We start from the raw sequence: 20,395 nt of genomic DNA on the forward strand, positions 1-20,395 counted from the left end.
TAAAAATCAAATTTTTTAATTTACTTATTCTTTGTTCCTGTTCTGGCCGTTCTTTCCCAATGGACCCCGGTGGCGCGTGGCCTTGACGCTGAGCACACAGCACAGCACAGCACGGAGGAGCACATGGCACGCAGGAAATAAATTTCCAGAGTGGATTTCGGGAGGGGAAGGGGAGAGGGAAGTCCGTTACTCGGATGCGAGGCCGCGGGTCCGCCATGGCGAGCCAGCCCGCGGGGCAGGAGGCCTTTTAACTGTCCCCTGTGATTGTGGGGATGTTTATGGGGGCGTGAAAAGTATCCAAATGAGGTGGGCCAGCTGCATGATAAGCAGGGAACTAGGTCGGGCCCTGGCCTGACTCTGCCCTCTGGAAGTCCGCGCCCGTTAATACAGGAGAGGGTGAGGGGGCCCGGCGGGTTTCGCGCATTTTTTTGTGCGCCGGTTCGACTCAACCACCGGCGGTATTTTTTACCGTTCGCGTCCGCGTCCACCAGCAGCGAATGGACTGGAACACTGCCGAAACCCGCTCGGCGCCGCCGACGTGGGGCCCCAGACGGGATCATCATTATTCGTTCTCCTTTTTCCTGGTCAATAATTACGCGAACCCCACACCCCTCGCGCCGCTCAGCGCCGCCCAGCGCAGCGCGACGAAGGAAAAGAAGACAAAAGTTTCGACTGGGTGCCGAGCGCGGAGCGCGTCCCAGGCGGCGGCGGAGTGAGCTGATTATAAAGCAATTCCACTTTCTGGAAGAAAGGGAGGACACCGTCAAGAAAAATGAAACAATAACATAGCGGGCCGACGCGCCGTGACGGATGGACGCGACGCCGATTCCAGTGCAGGCACGCCGAGGCACGCTATCCGTGAGGCGGCGGGCAGCGGCGGGCACAGGGCGCAGGGCAGCGGCGGCCTGCAAAGCCTTCTCAAAGGCCTAGGACCGAAATGAGCCGAGCCACGCTGGACGCGGCCACGCGGTGTAGTGCAGGCGGTACACGAAAAAAAGCCGCAAATCGTGCTACAAGTGCGAAACTTGGTACAGTTGTCCCTAAGAGCATTTAAAAGGATTTGACCCGATGTTCTTTTCAATTTTCCCGTGCAGGTTCAATTTTGATCTATTTTTAACAATAAACGTTAAAAAAATTTCAGTGCTCAAACCATGGCCTTACTTGCGATGCAAGTGTCGCTTTATCATATTTAGAGGACGGCGAATCCATTGCTGAGGTCGCAGCTCCTCTAATATGTCGGATTTTTCCCCAAAATAGCACTTTTTTCCAAAAATCGATCATTTTTACAAAGTCACTTGAATACACCGCAGGAAGCGAGTTTGGTGTCGTTTCAGCATGATTGGGAGTCGCTGAATGCATTTCTGAGCTTAAAATTAAGTTTGGACTATTTTGAACGGGTGAACAGGTCCTGCAGGCTGTTCAAAAATGGTTCGAATGTGGCGTTTTTGCATGATGGGTGTCGTTTCAGCGGTTTATGGAGCTTCTGAACCCATATCTGAGCATGAAATATCTTTCCAAGGACATTGAACAGGTTAATGGGTGAACAGGTTCTAAGATTCGTTCAATTTCGGGTTTAAAAGGATGGAAATGCATGCTGGGAGTATTTTGCCGCTTATTAAAGGGTTTTATCAGGGGGTACCCACAAGATAATCATTGCACGTCTAGTTGGTAATCAGTGAAATAATCAACATCATCCAATGAATTGACAATAATACTTTCGGGGATTCAATCACTTTTGACCATTTTTGCGAGACCACTGCTCCCAAACTATCAGCGGTCAAAGCCTACCCGAGGCGGGGCATAAAAGAATACAGTATTCAGAATAGTAAGGCGTCGAGGGAGGCCTTTGACCGCAACTAAATTGGATGCAGTGACCGCTCAAAGTCAGCAAAAACTGCGATTTTCTGAAATTCATTCACTTTTTGACCATTTTTGCGAGACCACTGCTCCCAAACTGTCAACTGTCAAAGCCTTCCCGAGGCGGGGCATAAAAGAAAAGAGTCTTCAGAATAGTGAGGCGTCGAGGGAGGCCTTTGACCGCAACTAAATTGGATGCAGTGACCGCTCAAAGTCAGCAAAACCGGCGATTTTGTGAAATTCATTTACGTTTTGACTATTTTGCGAGACCACTGCTCCCAAACTTATCAGCGGTCAAAGCCTTCCCGAGGCGGGGCATGAAAGAGTAGGGTCTTCAGAATAGTAAGGCGTCGAGGGAGGCCTTTGACCGCAACTAAATTGGATGCAGTAACCGCTCAAAGTCAGCAAAAACGGTAATTTTCTGAAATTCATTCACTGTTTGACTATTTTGGCGAGACCACTGCTCTCAAATTATCAGCGGTCAAAACCTTCCCGAGGCAGGGCACGAGTAGGGTCTTCAGTAATGCCTAAGTCTCAACAATGGACTGCAAACGGGTTAAGATCCGATTAGAAAGTGTCTCAAAGCCGTTGAAATAGCGGATGCCCTGCAATAGTTTAGTATCAGTCTGTAAGTTACAGGGGAGATTGCACATGCACTGACGTTACGAAGCCAGGGAAATTTGTTTTCAGCGGTGATCGCGATGTTACTTTAACTTCCCCGGTAAGGCGGCTCTTATTGACCGTATTTAAAGAGCAATCATCATCTTCGAAAACATGAAAGACCGTCCTATGATAGGGCGATGCTCGGGCTTACTGGGTAACTTCGCATATTGGAAGATACGAATATGGAATATGTAAACCAGCGAGCCATGCGGCCATTCGCGAAGTCAAACTCCCATTTAACATGATGAAAATAGGAACACTAACTGACATTAAGGTAGGATATGCACATGGAAATAAGAAGTAAATCTTTTGCCCATATTTATGATAGTCAAAGTTCACAAAGCGACCGCTGTGGCAGTTAGGGATTGTCGTTAATTGGGTCATCTTCGTCTTTCAGGAGGGCTCTTTCTTTAGGTTCGACCACTTTAACGTAATGGAATTCAAAGTGTTTTGAAAAAAACACACTCCCTCGCCTGCCGTTCGAATGTCCAAAAATACCTTGTAAAGGAACATTTTTTAAAACTTTTCAGCCGACATTAACTATACTATTTGTCCCTGGTGATTGAAGATTTGACATGCACAGCATGCTCAAAACATGTTGCAATCGAAACAATCACCTCAGGAACCGTCCGTTAACAGTTTTAGCTTTCCGTCAAAGTTGGAACGCATAAAGGTGATAGGTGCCAAATTCGAAAACCACTTTATCTCCTGAAGTTTGTCCCGGTTTTCACAGCCCTGTGAATGATCGGACGGTTTGAAGTGTGTCCGTTGCGATGCGCGTCAAGGGACAACCCTCCAAGATGGTAGCGTCATCGCAACGCTTTTGGGGTAGAGGCGTCCGAAATTACGCCGTGTGAACGAAATCACTATGTTTTACGGTAATCACTGTAGTGTTCAAAGTCAAGATCCAGTCTATTTGTCTAAATTACTTTTGTATACCCATGGATTTTAAAATGTTTCAATTAAATGTAAAATAAAACCCTTCAATAAGCGGCAAAATACTCCCAGCATGCATTTCCATCCTTTTAAACCCGAAATTAAACGAATCTTAGAACCTGTTCACCCATTAACCTGTTCAATGTCCTTGGAAAGATATTTCATGCTCAGATATAGGTTCAGAAGCTCCATAAACCGCTGAAACGACACCCATCATGCAAAAACGCTACATTCGAACCATTTTTGAACAGCCTGCAGGACCTGTTCACCCGTTCAAAATAGTCCAAACTTAATTTTAAGCTCAGAAATGCATTCAGCGACTGCCAATCATGCTGAAACGACACCAAACTCGCTGCCTGCGGTGTATTCAAGTGACTTTGTAAAAATGATCGATTTTTGGAAAAAAGTGCTATTTTGGGGAAAAATCCGACATATTAGAGGAGCTGCGACCTCAGCAATGGATTCGCCGTCCTCTAAATATGATAAAGCGACACTTGCATCGCAAGTAAGGCCATGGTTTGAGCACTGAAATTTTTTTAACGTTTATTGTTAAAAATAGATCAAAATTGAACCTGCACGGGAAAATTGAAAAGAACATCGGGTCAAATCCTTTTAAATGCTCTTAGGGACAACTGTACCAAGTTTCGCACTTGTAGCACGATTTGCAGCTTTTTTCTGGTATTTGTTGTGTACCGCCTGCACTAGTGGGGAAGCAGGGCGAAGCAGGCGTAAGTAAGAAAGCCGATAGCGGTGAGCATCCGGCCGGCATAGGGCGGCGGCGGCCGAGAAATCCCATCAGGGAAACCAAATTTACTAAACCTTCGTCGCTGCCGTGCTCGTCCTGGCAGGCCGGCTGGCCGCAGAGCTAGCGGGGGGCGGGCGAGGGGCGAGGGGCGAGGGGGCGAGCCTGCTAGGCGGCTAGGCCATTTCCCACGGCCGCTGCGTCGCGCCACCCCACGGGGATTTCGGCTTTCGGCGGCGCGTACCGCGCAGAGCGCGGAGCACGGGGAGGAGCCCGGAGAGCCAACAGGAAGCCTGCCCTCCCGGCCGCCTCAGGCTGCCTGCCTGCCTGCCTGCCTGCCTGCCTGCCTGCCTGCCTGCCACCGGACCGGAGGCCCGGGGCCGGTGCCACAGGCTGATTCCGCCCAGTAGGGCTCTGACTTTTGCCCGGGTACCCGGGTTACCTGGTTACCCGCCCGCCCGGGTTGGACCGGGTCCGCGGGTAGACCCGGGTACCCGGGTATGCGGGTAAACCCGTGGACCTGGGTCCCGGGTCTGCGGGTCTACCCGGAGCCTTGGCAGTAGGCAACACGCAGTGCGCTCCAGTGGGCCGTGTTGCCTACTTCTAGGGCGGTGGATCCAAGGCTTCGGGTAAACCCGCAGACCCCGGACCCGGGTCCACGGGTTTACCCGCAAACCCGGGTCTTACCCGGGCGACCCGGGTACCCGCGGTCCGGGTTTTTAAGAGCTCTACCGCCCAGTGCTTCGCCGCTATGTCTCTCTCGCAGCCCGACGAGAGGCCGCACAAGAGCAAGAGGAATCGCAACCGGGAACAACCGTTACCGATACCGAAAGATTAGAGGATTGTAAATCGACGCTCGTCTGACTTCGGATTATAAAAATTTCGAAAATTTCAAACTTAGGAAGTTTGTTAGCGCAGAATGATTTCCCGACAATTTTCTGTAAACCGTATTTCGGTAAACAGGTTCCATTCGATTTCAACAGAAATATCCTCGATTCAGCCATCTCTGCCGTAAGTGCGAGCGAGAGACAGCGCGCCGAGAGAGGAGAGAGCTGAGTTCGGAATCAGCCTGCTGCCCCGCTGGGCCGCTGCCCGCCCGGCTTGCCTTCGCGCGCCTTACCCCGCTCCACCCACATCCATCTCTTTCTCCCCCTCCCCCTTCCCTTCGTGCCCCCGCGACCTTATCGAAACTCGCGATCCGCCGCGCGTCTCTGTTCAAAACCCGGCCGCCCTCCCCCGCCGCCCCGCCGCGCCGCTGCCCTGCTCCCCGAGGCCGAGGCCCTCTAGGCCCTCTACCGTTGGCGTGGGCGGCCCAAAAGGCGGCGGCCGGGCCGGGCCGCTCGGCCGCCTCCACCGCGGTGGACTTCCGCGCCTCCAAACTAGAAAGCGGATCAGACCGCGGGGTTAGCTTGGGTTAAGTTAGTTAGGTTAGGTAAGTTGGCAACAGCTCTTGGCGGAAAAATCCTCATGAGCGGAAGAAACGCTCTTGGCAGGTTAGGAGTAGACATGTGCGCCGCGCCGCCGCTGCGCCGCCGCCGACAAATTTTACCACGCCGCCGCCGCTGACCAAAAATTTGCGGCGCGCCGCCGCGCCGCCGCCGATGATTTTACCGGCGGCGGCGTCGGTGTCGCGACCTTAAATGCCCAAAATATTTGCATTTCCATCAGCAGCGAGCGCCCAGGGATAGGCAACCCGACGAGCACGTTCTCCGCCGCGAGAACAAAATCTTATTGGAGTGTTTAAATTGCTTAATTTTTACCTTTGTAACGAAACTAGTCCACCCTAAAGAACTAGTCCATCAAATTGTGTTTTATTTTCATGGGCATGTTTTTAAATTGAGAAAATAGACCAAATTTAAGTCAACCACGCCGCCCGCGCCGCCGCCGCCGCCGCCGATCAAGACATCGGCGCAGACGCCGGCGTCGCCACCGCCGCCGGCTAAATTTCGGCCAAACGCCGCCGCCGATGAAAATGCGGTCGGCGCACATGTCTAGAGGAGTGGCGTCCGGGTAGAGGAGTCCACGGCGTCGGTTGGGCGCCGGCACGCCGCCAACGCCACGCCAAGCGGCGTGCGACGTAAACGCAACCTTGTTGCAATCACACTGTGAATGCAGCGCCGCCGTGCCGCCGTCGCCCAGGCTGGTGCCGAACATGGCTCTCTGTCTCTCTCGCACCCCGAGGGACCACTGTTGTTCGGAGTCGACGGCCTGCAGGCCCTGCCCCTGCAGGGACGGCGAGCACGCCGGTTTATCATTAACTGGGAATAACTCAGCCGGGCTGGCGATAAGGGGTCGTACTAAAATAGCTCTCCAGGTCGCCGACGTCAACGCGCCCCGCCGACGGCGCCGACGCCCCCGCGCACTCGACCGCCCCGTCAGCCGCCCTCCCGGTCGCTTGGCGGGGCCCTCGGCTTATCGGGCCTGGAGGAGCGTTCTGGAGTACTTGAAGAAAGACTACTTCGGGGGGAGGGAGGCACGGCCTTGCTGCGTGTCGCGAGGCGTGTCGTGTAGGCCGCGTGACCCCTTCCTTGTAAAGCGACGATAAATTAGCCGGGCATACGCAGTGGGCATTGGAGCGACGCAGCGACCGTGCACGCTAAAAAATATTTTAGGTAGTTTTTTTTTCGGCTGTGGCGGGGCCTGCCCCACTCTACTCAGTGTTTCCTCGGCGGCGGCGGTTTTGCTCAAACGACGACGTAATCCAGAATCCAGGCCTCGCCTCGCGCGGGCCCGCGGTTGCGCGCCGCTTTCGGTCGGTGCTTATTATTATTTTGTTGAGCAAAAAAAAAAGAGGAAATCTGCTTCTGGGACGGAATAAACGAGAGAAAATGGCGGCGGTCCGCTGCTTCTTACCGCGGCCTCCGCGTTCCATCCCGCGCCCCGCCCCGCCCCGCCCCGCCCCGCCCCGCCCCGCCAATGGAAGCCACCAGTCGGTTAGCGAATACAAAGAGCCGAGTGGAATACAAAGTTATGGATGCGGTTACGCTTTTTCGGTCCTCATTTTCCCCTCTCTATACCTTCCATTTTCCGCTTTGTGCCCGCCCTCCCTCTCGCTCCCTCTCGCTCGCCGTCCCGCTTTCCCTCTCGTTTCCCGCGGCCGCCAGCTCGGCCTGCCCGGCCCGGCCCCGGCCTGCCACCGACACATTACCATACCATTCTCTTGAAGCAGGCATAGCGCCACCGCGCAGCAGAAAGGGAAGGGAAGAGCCCTTGCAGGCCCTGCGCGCCCTGCGCCTTGCACCCAACATAAATGGAATTAGGCCCTCGCTCTTTTTTTTTTCACTCGAAAAAAGGGGTCCTAGGAAACGTGTTTTAAGTAGGGGTCTAAGAAAACATGTTTGAGCAAGAGTAGGCTGAGTGGTTGGCTTCTTCTACTTCTTGTGCCAGCCAGCAACAAGGCCATTAAATTGATCAAACTGTCAGCAAGCATAGGTTTTTTCAATTTCAGTTTTCTTTTGCTAGGGCGAGCAAAATTTTTCAAAAGCAATTAAATTTGAAACGTCCCGCTCATCGCCTCGTTGACATACTCGATTCCAACCAGCGACCACAAATCAAGATGGAGTAAATGTCTTTGGGTTCAAGTCTGAACACGTCAACGTTTTTGGTGTAGGTAGACTTTCGTAGTCGGTCATTACAATTATTTTTATTAAAATCACGCGGTCTGACTCTTATTACTTTCCCTCTCCTACTTTCCAATTCCAATCACTGCGGTCGTGCTCGCAACGAGAGGGCGCCTTCGGGCAAGCCGAGGGGGAAAGCACTCGCGTAATAGTCGGGTCACCGATTCCTAGTATTACGCGTAATAGTAATAGCGTAATAGCCAAATTTTTTAAAATTTGCCCTACTTAGGGTCCGATTTTAGCCTAAATTTGGATATTTTCGAGCGTAAGAAGCCTTCTGTAATAGCGTAATAAACGTAATAGGGAGTAGTCGGTTCACAGTTTTTAAGAGTGATTTCCCCCTCGGGGAAAGCCTTCGGGCTGCTTACCCTGACTCGACGCGAGGTGCTCCACTGCTAGGCTGCTAGGCTGCGCTAGGCGGGCTGTTGCTGCTGCTGACACGGGGCGCCGCTTGTCGCCGCAGCTGCCACTCCGTTGCAGAGTGTGCACACCGCACCTGCGGTACCCACGGCACCTGCAGCTGCAGCCGGCAGCGCGGCGTCAGCGCAGCAGCGCAGCTTCAGCGGTCCTAGCCAGAGAGGCGGGCGCGCGGGGCGCGCGGGCCGGCGGGGCGCGTCGGGCAGCCGACGGCCGGACGCGGGGGCGGCGGACGCGCGGCCCGCCACATGCCCCCGCTATCACTGCACGCACTTCACAATCACTGCACACTCACACTCACTCGCGGGATCACTGACACTACGGCACGAGGCGCGAGGCGGTTAATCAAACACGAGTTGATTGGGGGGTCGCGGCCGCGGCGGGGTAGCAGTGCGTGCTGGGAGCGCTGGCAGTCGGCGTGGGGGAGTGCCGGGGCGTGCAGCGTGCAGCCACAAGCCGCGCCGAACCACGCCGAACGCCCAACACAGACTGAGCGCGCAGCGCGCAGCGCGCGGAGCGGCCAGCGGCACGGGCGCAGCGCGCAGCCCTCTACCCCCAGCAGCGCCAGCAGCGCCAGCAGCGCGCGGCCCTGGGGGTGGCGGCGTGGCGGCCGGCGGGGCGGCGGGACTGCGTGGCGTCGCTGCGTCTGCGGCCGGCTCCAGCGGCGTACAGCGTGGACCTCGCCGCCAGGGCACCGCGACCAGGAACACCGGGGAGGGCGTGAACCGACCACCGCCCCGGTCGTCAGCAACATTGACAGTGTCCCCGGCGGCCGGCTGGCTGGACGCTGGCTGGACGCCCTGGACAACCCCAAGCGCGGCACTGGGTGCGCGGCAGCGAGCTGTCCCGAATAATTGTCTAATACAGTATGCATGTCCAAGGCCCGGCAGCGCCGCTGCGCGCCGTGTCGCCAGGCACGCCAGCAGTTTCCAGCAGCCCGCCCTGAGGCCCGGGGCCCTCGTTAGAACGCCGAAAACGTTTCAATAACTTGGGGCGGTCGGCCGCTGACGGGCGGAGGGGGGAGGGGGGGGCGGCATCGTCCATCCCGAGGCGAAGAGCCGGCGGCGAGCGCGGCGCGGCGCCGGCGGCCCTTTCCTGGAATTCCGCGAGTTGTGTGCGAGCAGCAAATTGACGTTCGCTGTCGTAATACCGTGCGCGCAAGTACCGTGCTCGTACTTACAGCGCGCCCCGTCAAAGTGCACCCGCGCCGAGAGCGCGTGGTGTGCGGTGCGGTGTGCGGCCGCTCAGGTGCCGATTGTTTGCAACTTCCCCCTCCCTCTCCACCGCCACCCTCCCCTCCCCTAGCGTAGACGGGTAGACTCCGGAGAAAGCAATATCGAACTCGGTGCAGCCCGAGAGCTGCGCCATCAACGAAAGCACTCACTTGACTTGGGGCGGCAAGGCGGCAAGCAGAGGCCGACCCAACGTCGCCGTGACCGCGAGGCTGGGCCAAGGGCTGGGCCTTCCCCAGCAGAGCGTCGCGGACGACCGCGAGCGGCGAAACCAAAGCAATCAACTGCCCCTTAAATTTTTCATGCCCCCTTCTACGTGCCACGCACATTGTTTTGTTTGGCCCTTTAATGGTGGGTCGGAAATGGGCCTCTGCAGTCGCACCCCCACTGGAAGAATCGACAAAACGGCGTGCTTGGCCCGTACACGCCGGCCTTACTTTTCGAAACCTCAGCGTGGTCCTTTTTCTGTTTCCTCTTGTCTCATTAGTCCAGAACACGACCTGTCCTGCTGCCCCCCCCCCCCCTTTTCCTCCCGGCACACAACACGCCGCCCTACGCGCAGCAGCAGCAGCCCGGAGGCATTTTCCATTCCGTTCCCAGTTTCGCATGTCGAGTGCGTCCCTTTCCTCCAGTCCCTTCCCTCCCTTCCCTTCTCCTCCACTGCAGCCCGCATCCCCACCGTGGCGAGGCGAGGGCCCCACACGGTGGGCCCCACACGCTACACAACCATTAGCGCCGCCAAAAGTGCCAACGGTTATTAACGCTAAGAATGCTTTCCCAGGAGGGTCTTCTTCTTCGGGTTCTTCTTCCTCCTCCTGCTCCTCTTCTTCTCGCCATTGGCCCAGCTCTACACTGAAAATTTTTCTAAAGTGTCGGGACTGAAAAGAAAACTTTGAAGGGCATCATATCCTTTTTCAAAACAAATCCGTCGCGAGTTTTTCTGGAAAACTAATGCCAGGGGAAGGGAGCGGGGTGGCCCGGACTGCCGGCAGGTTGTTGATCATGGCAGATGAAACAACACGATCGACGACTCGGAGGGACGGGGGCGGGGGTGGGTTCGCCTCCCTCCTCCTCCGGCCCGAATTCTTATGTAGGGCCGTGTGTGTTTGGGACAGTGGACACGCCGTGACTGCCCTGCCCACGACGACCGCCTCGGTAAAGAGGGGAGCGTGGAGTCCTGCGTGGCGCAGCGCCTTGCCAGGGCAGCCAGGCCTCCCTCCCCTTGTGGCTTCCGTCCCCCTTGTGCCTTGTGCTGCGGTGTGTGTCCATGGTGTGTTCGGCCGAGCGAAAGTTGGTCGGCGCCCAGTATTTCTGATTCCGAAAACAGTGCTCTCGTCGCTTTCTCTCCCACCCCTGCGGAGCGACTATGAGAGTAAGGGAGAGTCGGAGCGACGAGAGCACTGTTCGGAGTCGGCCTGTAGTGCCAGTGCCAGCCCCAGCAGCAGGCGCAGCATTGTCGCATCGTATCGCTCTGCTGCCTGTAGTCTCCAGCCAGGCCAGCCAGTCCCTGACAGGACAGCGGCGACAGGCGACTCAACCAGAATACAAAAGCTTAGCCTCTCCCCTCCCCCTCTTTCCTGCCTCCCTTTGCCACCAGTCACTCAGCGAGAAAAGCGCTGCAGGTCGCCATCTGTTGTTTTAATGCAAGACTTTACTGTCAGTAGCATTCTGAATGGCCTTAACTTTGGGTAGGGTAGGAAAAGTAAGAGAGCTGACAAGTAATATAAATACATTTATTTATGGAAATGTGTCCATATCATTCACAGAGTGCTTCATGCAAATTTCAGAATCAAGATTTCCAATCCATTATATAAAAGTTCAGAAGCTTACATAATTTGGCATATTTTTTTCAGTACCAAAACCAAAAAATAAAATGAGTCTATTTTTAACTCTTGACATATAAAACACCCTTTGACATACCTGATTGACTAGGATTGACAAATAGAACAAGTGGATTTGTAGAACCTTTGATGTGAAATTAAATATAAGACACACTGCTCATGCCATATTCCTTTTATCACCATATGTGGCTTAAAAGCACATAACATCATGACATAGAATGCCATCATTAACATTTTGGGGTAGGCAAATGAGCAAGTAATGCAGTTACAAGTTTATGGTAAATCTTAGGTCACTACATGAAAGGATGTTAGACAATTTGCTCACATTTTTTCAAACCCTTAAACGATTTTCTATTCAAAATAACTCCAGAAGATCGTCCTCAGAGCTTCCAATGCTCAGTTCTTCAATGTCATTGCTATCATCAGAAGAAGAGTCCTCATCCTCTACATCACCCTGATCATCACCCGCATCATCCCCATCATTTTCATTCTGCTCATCATCAACATCCAGATCATCAATTAAGTTCATAAGACCATTAGCATTTAAATTGTCATCTGACGAACCATCGTCACCACTATCCATTTCATCATCCTCTTCATCTTCCTCCTCCTCCTCCTGAAACAAAGAGATAGATTATTAGTTGAAAGTAACTAGTTACCATACTCTTGCTTTGTACAATAACTGTCTTATTAATAACAACAAAATGCTCCAACTTACCGCTTCATCATCATCATCTCTGCGTCGACCGACATCATATACTCTAACACTGGATTCCTGGATGTTATCAAACATTCCTACATTTTCCACAATTGCTATTTGAGTGTCAAATTTGTTGCAAGCAATGCAATGAATATTCTTTTTGACATCTATAGTGGCAATGGGTGAATAATCATACGCATCCAAGGTTCGGAATGATGATTCAAATGCTTCCTTGGAGTCATCATTCTCCTGCTCCATTGATAAAGTGTAAATGGCAGCACCATCAGGAGAAAACACAAGCTCACAATGGTCTAAAAGTGGAACTGTTCTTAGTAAATGGAATGTTCTCAGGTCCCAGACCTCAGTGTTTGCAACAATTTCTAAACCATTTGGATGGAATACACCACTGATACTCTGGTTCAATTTGTCTAACTTATGAATTTCCTTTCCTGAGTTAACATCCCAAAGCACACCGTCAGATAAAACAAGTTCATTGGTGGGGCTGAATGTTGCTCTATTTTTAGGATATTGATTTGATACTTGAGGTTTCAGGGTCATTAGTTTTTTCCCAGTCTCTAAGTCATAAATCTGAAAATTAAAAAAAAAAGTTTTAAAAAATACATAATAAATTTGAAAATTTCATGCACACAAATATTTAAAATTTCTTACCGTTGCTATTTGTGCATTTGTTGCTATTAACTTGTCTTGATCTTGTTTACTAAACTCAACATATTCTTCGTCTCCAAGAGTATACCTCATGTAAGGAAGAAAAAAATTTCATTATTAAAATAAAACACAGAACAAAATCAATAGAAGAAAACTAGTTCTACTGCCATTTTAAATGCACAAACATACCTTGATTCAAACGTTGTGTTGTTAATGGACCATAAAGCAGACAGTGGTGGTCTCCAGGTACAAGAGCTTAGTAGGAGTTTTCCACTTTTATGCGGTTGTAGATTATTAATGTATGATTCGTGGCACTGAACCGTTATCTCCTCTTGCTAAACAAATAGAAATTCCAAAGACATAAATAAAGTTTATTGAAAATCATTACTACATATTTTGACAACTCTGGGAAAAAAAATGTAACTTACCACTGTGGATTGCAAATTATATAGTTTTACTTCACCCTGGTAGGTTCCAACAACCAGTTGTTGCCCATTTGGCTAAAACAAAAAAAAAAAAAAAAAACAGCATTATTTTTACCAAGAATAAATACAGAATGACGGTGTAGAAGTACATAACTCTCTAAAGCATACCAGAAAGGCACAGCATGTGTAGAAACTATCCTCTTCTGCAGGACGGAAAGTTCTCACAGGACAAAATCGGCTGTGCACTAGACGACGATCCAGGCGGAAACCATCTGGACCACCAAATGGAGGGAACACCGACCGTCGAATGTTTCTCATAGCAAAGTTAATAGGAGCACTCCTCTTTGCCTTAGGATCAGGACATTTATGCGGCCTGTAAAATTAATAGAATTCAGTGTTAACATCGCACAAAATGTACCATTAAAAATCCAAAGGAGAAAAATAAGTAGTACATACTCAAATAAATTAAATTGGGGACAAGTTATCATAGGATTTTTGCAAAGAGCATGCTGATTTGTAAGGTATTCTGTGATAATAGAATCTAGGGTCACTTGGTTTTCAACCGTGGGAATTAAACTTGAAGCGGCAGTAACAGCTGATGATTTCAATAAGGGAGAAGCGGCCCCAGGTGTAGCTTCATAGGTTATTTGCTTCTGTAGAGATTTGCTGGCTGGACTATTCATATACAGGCTCTCTCTCCTGAGGCAGAAAGAAATAAAATAGATCACACACAATGCCAGGAAAGCACACTACAAGAGGAAGAAAAGAATGAAAGAGGATGGTTTACCTATGGCTTGACAAACTTAGTTTGATTGGTACAGGGGTGAGTGAAGCAGAAGCGTCACTACTGGCTGCAACCGCAGGTGAGGCAGCAGCTACCGCTAGGCTCTGACTACTGGAGGAGCCACTGGCTGTTGGAGTGCCAGTGCTTGAGACTGGGGAGGAGAGGTGAGGAGAAGAAAGGGGTAAACGATGGAGATGATTGGTCAAAGGGGATGCTGAAGATCGTGGCTGCAAATAATAATACAAACAGTTTGAACCAACTTGAAGGCAATGAGGATCAGGTAATGTTAATGACTGTTAATGGCTGCAAACTACCAACCCTGATTGCAGCAGGGCCAGCATTACGCTGGTATGAAAAGGGTAAAGGCACTGAAGGTGGCAGGGCTGGTTTTGGAGAGGGCAAGCCTGCTTCCTTCAAAAGTGTAGCAGCACTTTCATTCATTCCCTTTGCCACCAGATGCTGATGAATCAGCTGGAAAAGTTGCTTTTCATTGAAATGAATGCGAGTTTGAGCAATCACATTAGCCTGAAAGGACAAACAACAAATGTTTAAGAAAGATAAAACAATAATGTAACAAGGTAGAACATGGCATAACAAACAGTCTTTACCCTGTGAATGTTTGCCAAAGAAATCTCAAACTCATTTCCAGAAGGTTTTGCTCTTCCAGAGACACGCTCCAACAATTCAAGTGCATACTTTTGGAAGCTGACATGTTCCTGACGCTTGTCTTGGAGAATAGGATTTTGCATCAAACCTGCAAAATGTAATGTTGTGAAACACACTGAGGTAGAAGCAAGTCCATATGAACTACAGTTCCTACATACTTTGAAGTTGACCACTGATAAATAAGGGTAGTTTTCCAATAATCTGCTTCACAGTTTCACTTCGTGCCAAGCCTGCTAAAGCTCGGCAGGCAAGAGCTCTGATAGAATCAGCATCAGTAATCGGTGTTTTCACAGTCATTAATGTAATGAAGACCTGCAAAAATTTTGATGTATATTTTAGCTATAGCTATTTGGTGCTTGAGGAATTATTTGGTATTTTTAATAAGTCTTACCATAATTCCATTATTGGACCGAACACTATCCCACATCTTCAGAATGACATCTTCACTTAGACGGAAATTTGCCTTTTTTCGAGCATAGCCTGAACCAGAGAACCGAGCTATTGTCCCTCCAATCTGAGGAGAAAAAACAATTTGTGAGAGACAACCTTAAATTAAAAATAAAATGAGAAATAATTTATTTAAATCAAACAAACCCTGTGAACTGGTGCGCAGACACAGTTGATAAGAACAGACAATGCAGATCTTTGGACATCAGGATCAGCGACTATTTCTCCTTCTGCAGCCCCCAAGATTATGTTCATGCCAACTGTGAGGCCTTCATCAGGCATTGAAACTTGCTCACAAAAGAGCAATTGGACTTGAGGCATGACAGAGCAGATAGATAGAACGTCCAGAGCACTGCGCACAGTTTCGGCACTGGAAAACACATTAACACTAGTTAAGAACATGCAGACACAAAATGCCCACACCCAACCAAAATGCCGGACTCCCTTGTAGATCACTCATGCAATAAAAACTATAACAGTCTCTGTTATGGTACACTCAAATGTTCAACAGAAACTAGACAGTAACAGAGAAGAGGATCCATCAAAAGTTAATGAAAAGTTACATGTATTAAATTCATGCCTTTAACCACAAGTTGAGAGGTAAGGCTGTAAGAATGGAATCTGTACAGTTTATATATAAATGTAGTAAGTACTGGTCACTCACAATGAAACAACTGTTTCACTAACAACATTTGCAAATATTAGGGCAAAGCTGTTAAAAATTTAAGATGTTTCCATCCACCAGTTCAGCACTACTAATATTCACAACCAACAAAATCATCACCCATAAAAAAATTGGAATATTGAATATTGTTAACTTGAATTGATGAACAGCACAACAAACACACTAAGAAAACAACAGTGTAAAAGTTTAGTAAGGAAAGGAACCCTGGCCATACATTCGATGGCATGCTATACAAGGATTGACATGACTCACTCCCGTACTGACCGGCCCGAGTAGTTCCATTCGTAGGCGAAAGCGATCACCTGCAGAAGCAAGGTCACGCCCCCCAAACGAAGCAACTCGTCGACCGGAGGCCAATTTGCTCTAAACGACATCAACTCAAGGAGAGTTTCAACCTGTTCTTGAATCTCTTCTGGAGTTGATTTTGTAGCCTGAAAAAAAGAAAAAGGGTGAGGAAAATTAACATACTAATGGACTGTGAAGTTTAAAAACGACAGAACTAATATCAAAGTAAAAGCCTACTTTGTAGGATGGCATATGTTGAAGTTGTCGATGATCGTCGCTTTCGCGCATGTGTGCTCTTCGCAACTGTTCGGCACGAATGTACAAGTGAGCTTCGAAATAGCGTTTCAAAGCAACACACACATGGCGAACTATTTGCCGCGCTGAGCATTCTTCATCCTCATTTAGAGCAGCTTCTTCCTCAGTGGACATGATGGGCAAAGTGCTTACCTGGAAACATCAAATTGGGAACAATATGAATGACCTCTCTTCAAGGCGAGGTCTTCAAAAACAGAAGAGAAGAAAAAAAACAAAACATACCACATTGTAAAGCTTCCGCAGCCCATCCTGACTATCAAACTCTTCAAGTATTACTCTAAATTGGAAAGATAGTCCAAAGAACATGGTTGCATGACAACGGCCAGAATCATGGGAGCATTCCAAAAGCCAAAGGGCATACCTGTGAAAAAGGGTAAGAAATTTATTTCAACATACAGTTTGCCAGATTACTTACGTTCACAGCAGTAAGAAGCAGCTATGGTGGTTTGCACTTACGTAACAAGATCTGATATAATATGTTGTGGAAGAAGACAAACCCTTTCAATAGCATCCTCACAATATGCGAGATAATAAAGGCAGATAGAAACACCTGTTGCTGCTATACTTGGACGAGGAACTTCTAGAAGCCGCTGTAATTTTGAAAGGGCCATATTTACATAGGTATTTACAATCAAACTTCAATATAATAATAATAAAAAAAAAAGTTGTGTTTAATTTTTTTAAATACCTGGAGTCCGTGAACATTAATAAACTCAATAGAGAATTTTTTGTGACACAAGAGAGAGGCTAAATATTTTAGTGCTTCAAATGCAAGCCTGGCATCCTTTGATTCTCTAAGGTTTGTGTACTTTAAGATGAGTTCTAAGGCATTTTGTTCAAACACATGGCTGAGAAACTGTAATAAATAATTTATTGTTTATTTTTTGGGCAGTTTTTTTTTGTGCAAAGTACATGACTGTTGTGTACTTAAGCAGTTACATACCTCTTGATATTCTCCCATAGGAGTCAGGTATCGTAAGATAAACATCTGCTGCGTGGCTATGTTCAATGGGTACATCTGGATAGAGCCAATTACATAGTTCTCCATTTCAGCCCAGGATGAATTACTGCACTCACTGATGTTACTCGAAGTCTGTGAACAGAAACAGATGCTCGCAAAACGTTTATGGCAGACACAATGCTATTTAATACAGAAAAAAAATACAAACATGGAAGGGACTGCGCAGAACGGAGTGCTGGGGTATGGAGTGGGGTGGCGACATGATAGGACCTCGTGTCTCCCTTCCAGGAGTTGAAGGTGGTAGCAAGCCAACACCATCAGGTAGATCTTCTTCTGACAGTGTGACATTTACTTTTGCTGTAGATTTTGAGTCTCCTTCATCTTTCCTCTGTGATGCACTGTCACCATCTTTAGATGGCCTTCTCTCTACCTTGTCCCCATTGGATGAGAGTGTGGTGGGTCCACTGTTCCAGTGGGGAGGGCTCATCAATCCATTATCTTTACTGGTGCTGTGAGGCGCTGAAACATTGAATCATTGTTAGGAACATCAATAAAACATTCCATAATGTTCCAAGATAAAAATTTATGCCCTAGATGCTCACATATGTCAGTTTTTCTTTTCTTCACGGTGGGGGTGCCCACTGAGTCTGACTTGCCCTCAGATTTTGAACCTAGATGAGCAAAGGGACGGCTGGAATTCATAGCGGCAAGTCTTTCTTCTTGAGCTTGAGCTTGAATAACATGTAACCGCTTCAGCATTAGTGGGACTAGTTGGGAATTCTTCTCCCTGTGAACAGAAACATTTTACCATCAGTTTGCCCTCAAGACTAAAAGCAGGAAAGATAAGAACAAACCATGTCTTACCGAAAAACAACAGCAATATCCTGAACTTCCATGGCCGCTGCTAGCAAACCAGTTGCATAGGTTTGTAATGGCTCCGGAGCCTCTTTGGCCCAGCCAAAGAGGCGGTTAACCAGAGCATCATTGCTAGGCTAAAACCAAACAAATGCAATTAAAACCCTAAACAACTGATTAACAAGGATACTAGATGTGCAGATTCTTACAGTTTCGAAGACAGCAGATGTTTCCAAACCAGGAGTGATGTCAAGCATCAAACGACAGGCGGCAATATTTAATTCTCTTACATTCCTGCCTGAGATTCCCAGACGAGCATAATAGTTGTCTCTTAGATAATCATTTACAAGCTAAAATATATAAGCAAAGACAAAAATTAATAGAATCAAGTTTGAACAACAAGTAACGGAACAGGAAAATTAGGAAGAGAATTGCACAATACCTTATTCATAAAAGCATCCTTGCGAAATATGACTTTGAGCATATGACCAAGGGAACAGTCTGGATCTGCACGAGAAGGGTGACGCTCATCAAATGGGTCAGGATCCATTTTTAAATAATTTTCTGTTTCTTGTTCAAAGAGTTCGGCAAGTCTAGAGTACATAAAAGGCAAGAGCCCATTAACCCTGAGTGTAAAGGACTCGCAAAGATGTTTTACCATGCAATTTACAGACACAATCTGAATCTGTTTCACATACCTGGTGAGTATTGGGATTGGGTCATGATGTGGATCATTGTGCCCTTCCTCCCACAGCCGGAATATGGCCCCAATGTCAGTTTCAGTGGATAGATTTTCCATGGTTAAATTCAAAATATCTGAGACAGAAGAATTTCAGAGATTCAAAAAATTATAAGAGAATATTGTCACATCTTAAATTTAAAGGACAGGAAAATCACAACTTTCAGTCATAACTGTGAATGGAGGTGAAGTAAGGTTGTCGTATTTAGACCCACAGTCTGTTTAGGAAATTTAATATTGAGAGAAACTCTAAAAAAAAAAAATGTATTTCTCTCAAATAGTTTACTCTTAAATGTCACTGGCATGATGTAGATGACAAGAAAGACAGCTGACGGACCCGAAACTTCAACAACAGTTCAAGTGGAAACAAGGATGTCATGGAGAGTGTAAACAAACGAGTAGGACAAAAACAAAGAACTGAACAGCGTTTGTTACATCAGTCTTTTGGAGGTTATGATGCATCATATGTTGCCACAACACAAGGCAATTGATTGAGTAACAAAGACGCAACAGAGCAACCCTTAAAAATAAAAGACGCAACAAAACGAGAGGGAATTTCAGCAAGAGTAGCTAACAGACTCCCAACAAAGGCAAACAGAGGATGAACAACAGTACAGCAGCATGTTCCCCGGAACCTTCCGGCCTCGTGTTTTTCCATAAATACGGTATTACGCAAGCCAGTACTCACAAACACAGAACCAAACGAATGTGAAACGCCTCGCGGCAGCTCAATTCCTCGCTGTATTACGCAGTGTTCAAGGCAGGCAAACAATTTGCGGTATCACGACGCATGTTCGGGTTGATGCGAGGCGCCAAGCAAAACAGACAATTTCGAGAACAATATTCAGACGTAAATATGAATGTGGTGGCTATGGTGACGAACGGCCGATTTCTCATACCGACGCTCGTCCACAGTCTAGCCGCCACTTCCGCTGCTGAGCCTTCCCCACGGCTTCCGGCTGATCGGGCGCGGGTGTTTGAGTGTCGTTTGTCAGTGTTCGCAAGATTGCCTCCAGCTTGCCTTTAGCAGCAGTCTATCTGCACTGCACAGGGCACCGGCCACAGCGGGCAGTGCATCGGTTCAGCAACAGTCCACGCCCCAACGTTTAGCATTGGCATTGAACGAAACTGAAGACGAGTTTAGACTTCCTCAAAAATAAAACAGCCACTCCTGGCTCAGTTCAAAGAGGGGGGGGAGGGGGGGTCACCACAAAATCTCTAAAAATGAGAACACCGATGCTTTTCAGATGTTTTGTATTTCATTATGACAAGTTAACAAACATGAGAGCAATCAAAGAAAAAAAACTAGTGTTGAAGGGACATCCTCATTATACACATTGTACAAAGTTGCAACGGCTGCTGTCTGGATTCAAGCGGGTCTCTGCAAATTACATTACAGCAGCCTTTGCAACTTAACTACTGGCACACATCATCACCATCTGGTGCTGGTGCCATATTTTTTCTTAACACAATTATTACAGAACTAGCATGTTATGTAGCAAATTTCAGGTCATGACATACTATTTTCACTTTGGAATAATTCATTTTATTTCCTTTCT

At 48.4% G+C, this 20,395-nt stretch overlaps 1 protein-coding gene across 4 annotated transcripts; it reads right to left on the reverse strand.

Annotated features, from left to right (window-relative positions):
- Window positions 1-11,186: 11,186 nt before the first annotated feature.
- LOC117653486 (DDB1- and CUL4-associated factor 1) lies at window positions 11,187-19,720 on the reverse strand. 4 transcript variants are annotated; one of them, XM_034399173.1, is made up of 26 exons: window positions 19,525-19,720; window positions 18,796-18,913; window positions 18,540-18,690; window positions 18,307-18,447; window positions 18,107-18,234; window positions 17,845-18,029; window positions 17,451-17,761; window positions 17,225-17,374; window positions 16,970-17,137; window positions 16,738-16,871; window positions 16,504-16,642; window positions 16,204-16,413; window positions 15,934-16,112; window positions 15,144-15,366; window positions 14,941-15,063; window positions 14,708-14,861; window positions 14,492-14,637; window positions 14,202-14,408; window positions 13,887-14,110; window positions 13,556-13,798; window positions 13,268-13,472; window positions 13,103-13,174; window positions 12,864-13,009; window positions 12,678-12,765; window positions 12,027-12,596; window positions 11,187-11,924 (listed from the first exon to the last, which is right to left on the reverse strand). In XM_034399173.1, the coding sequence occupies exons 2-26, from the start codon at window positions 18,894-18,896 to the stop codon at window positions 11,664-11,666; spliced, it is 4,659 nt and encodes a 1,552-aa protein (XP_034255064.1). In that variant the 5' UTR covers window positions 18,897-18,913; window positions 19,525-19,720; the 3' UTR covers window positions 11,187-11,663. The 4 variants fall into 4 exon arrangements, with proteins under 4 accessions (XP_034255064.1, XP_034255067.1, XP_034255066.1 ...); XM_034399176.1 differs by having other exon boundaries at window positions 15,946-16,112; window positions 19,525-19,719; XM_034399175.1 differs by having other exon boundaries at window positions 12,678-12,762; window positions 19,525-19,719.
- Window positions 19,721-20,395: the final 675 nt, after the last annotated feature.

This window comes from Thrips palmi, unplaced genomic scaffold (genome assembly GCF_012932325.1).
Source record: "Thrips palmi isolate BJ-2018 unplaced genomic scaffold, TpBJ-2018v1 HiC_scaffold_8, whole genome shotgun sequence".
NCBI lineage: Eukaryota > Metazoa > Arthropoda > Insecta > Thysanoptera > Thripidae > Thrips > Thrips palmi.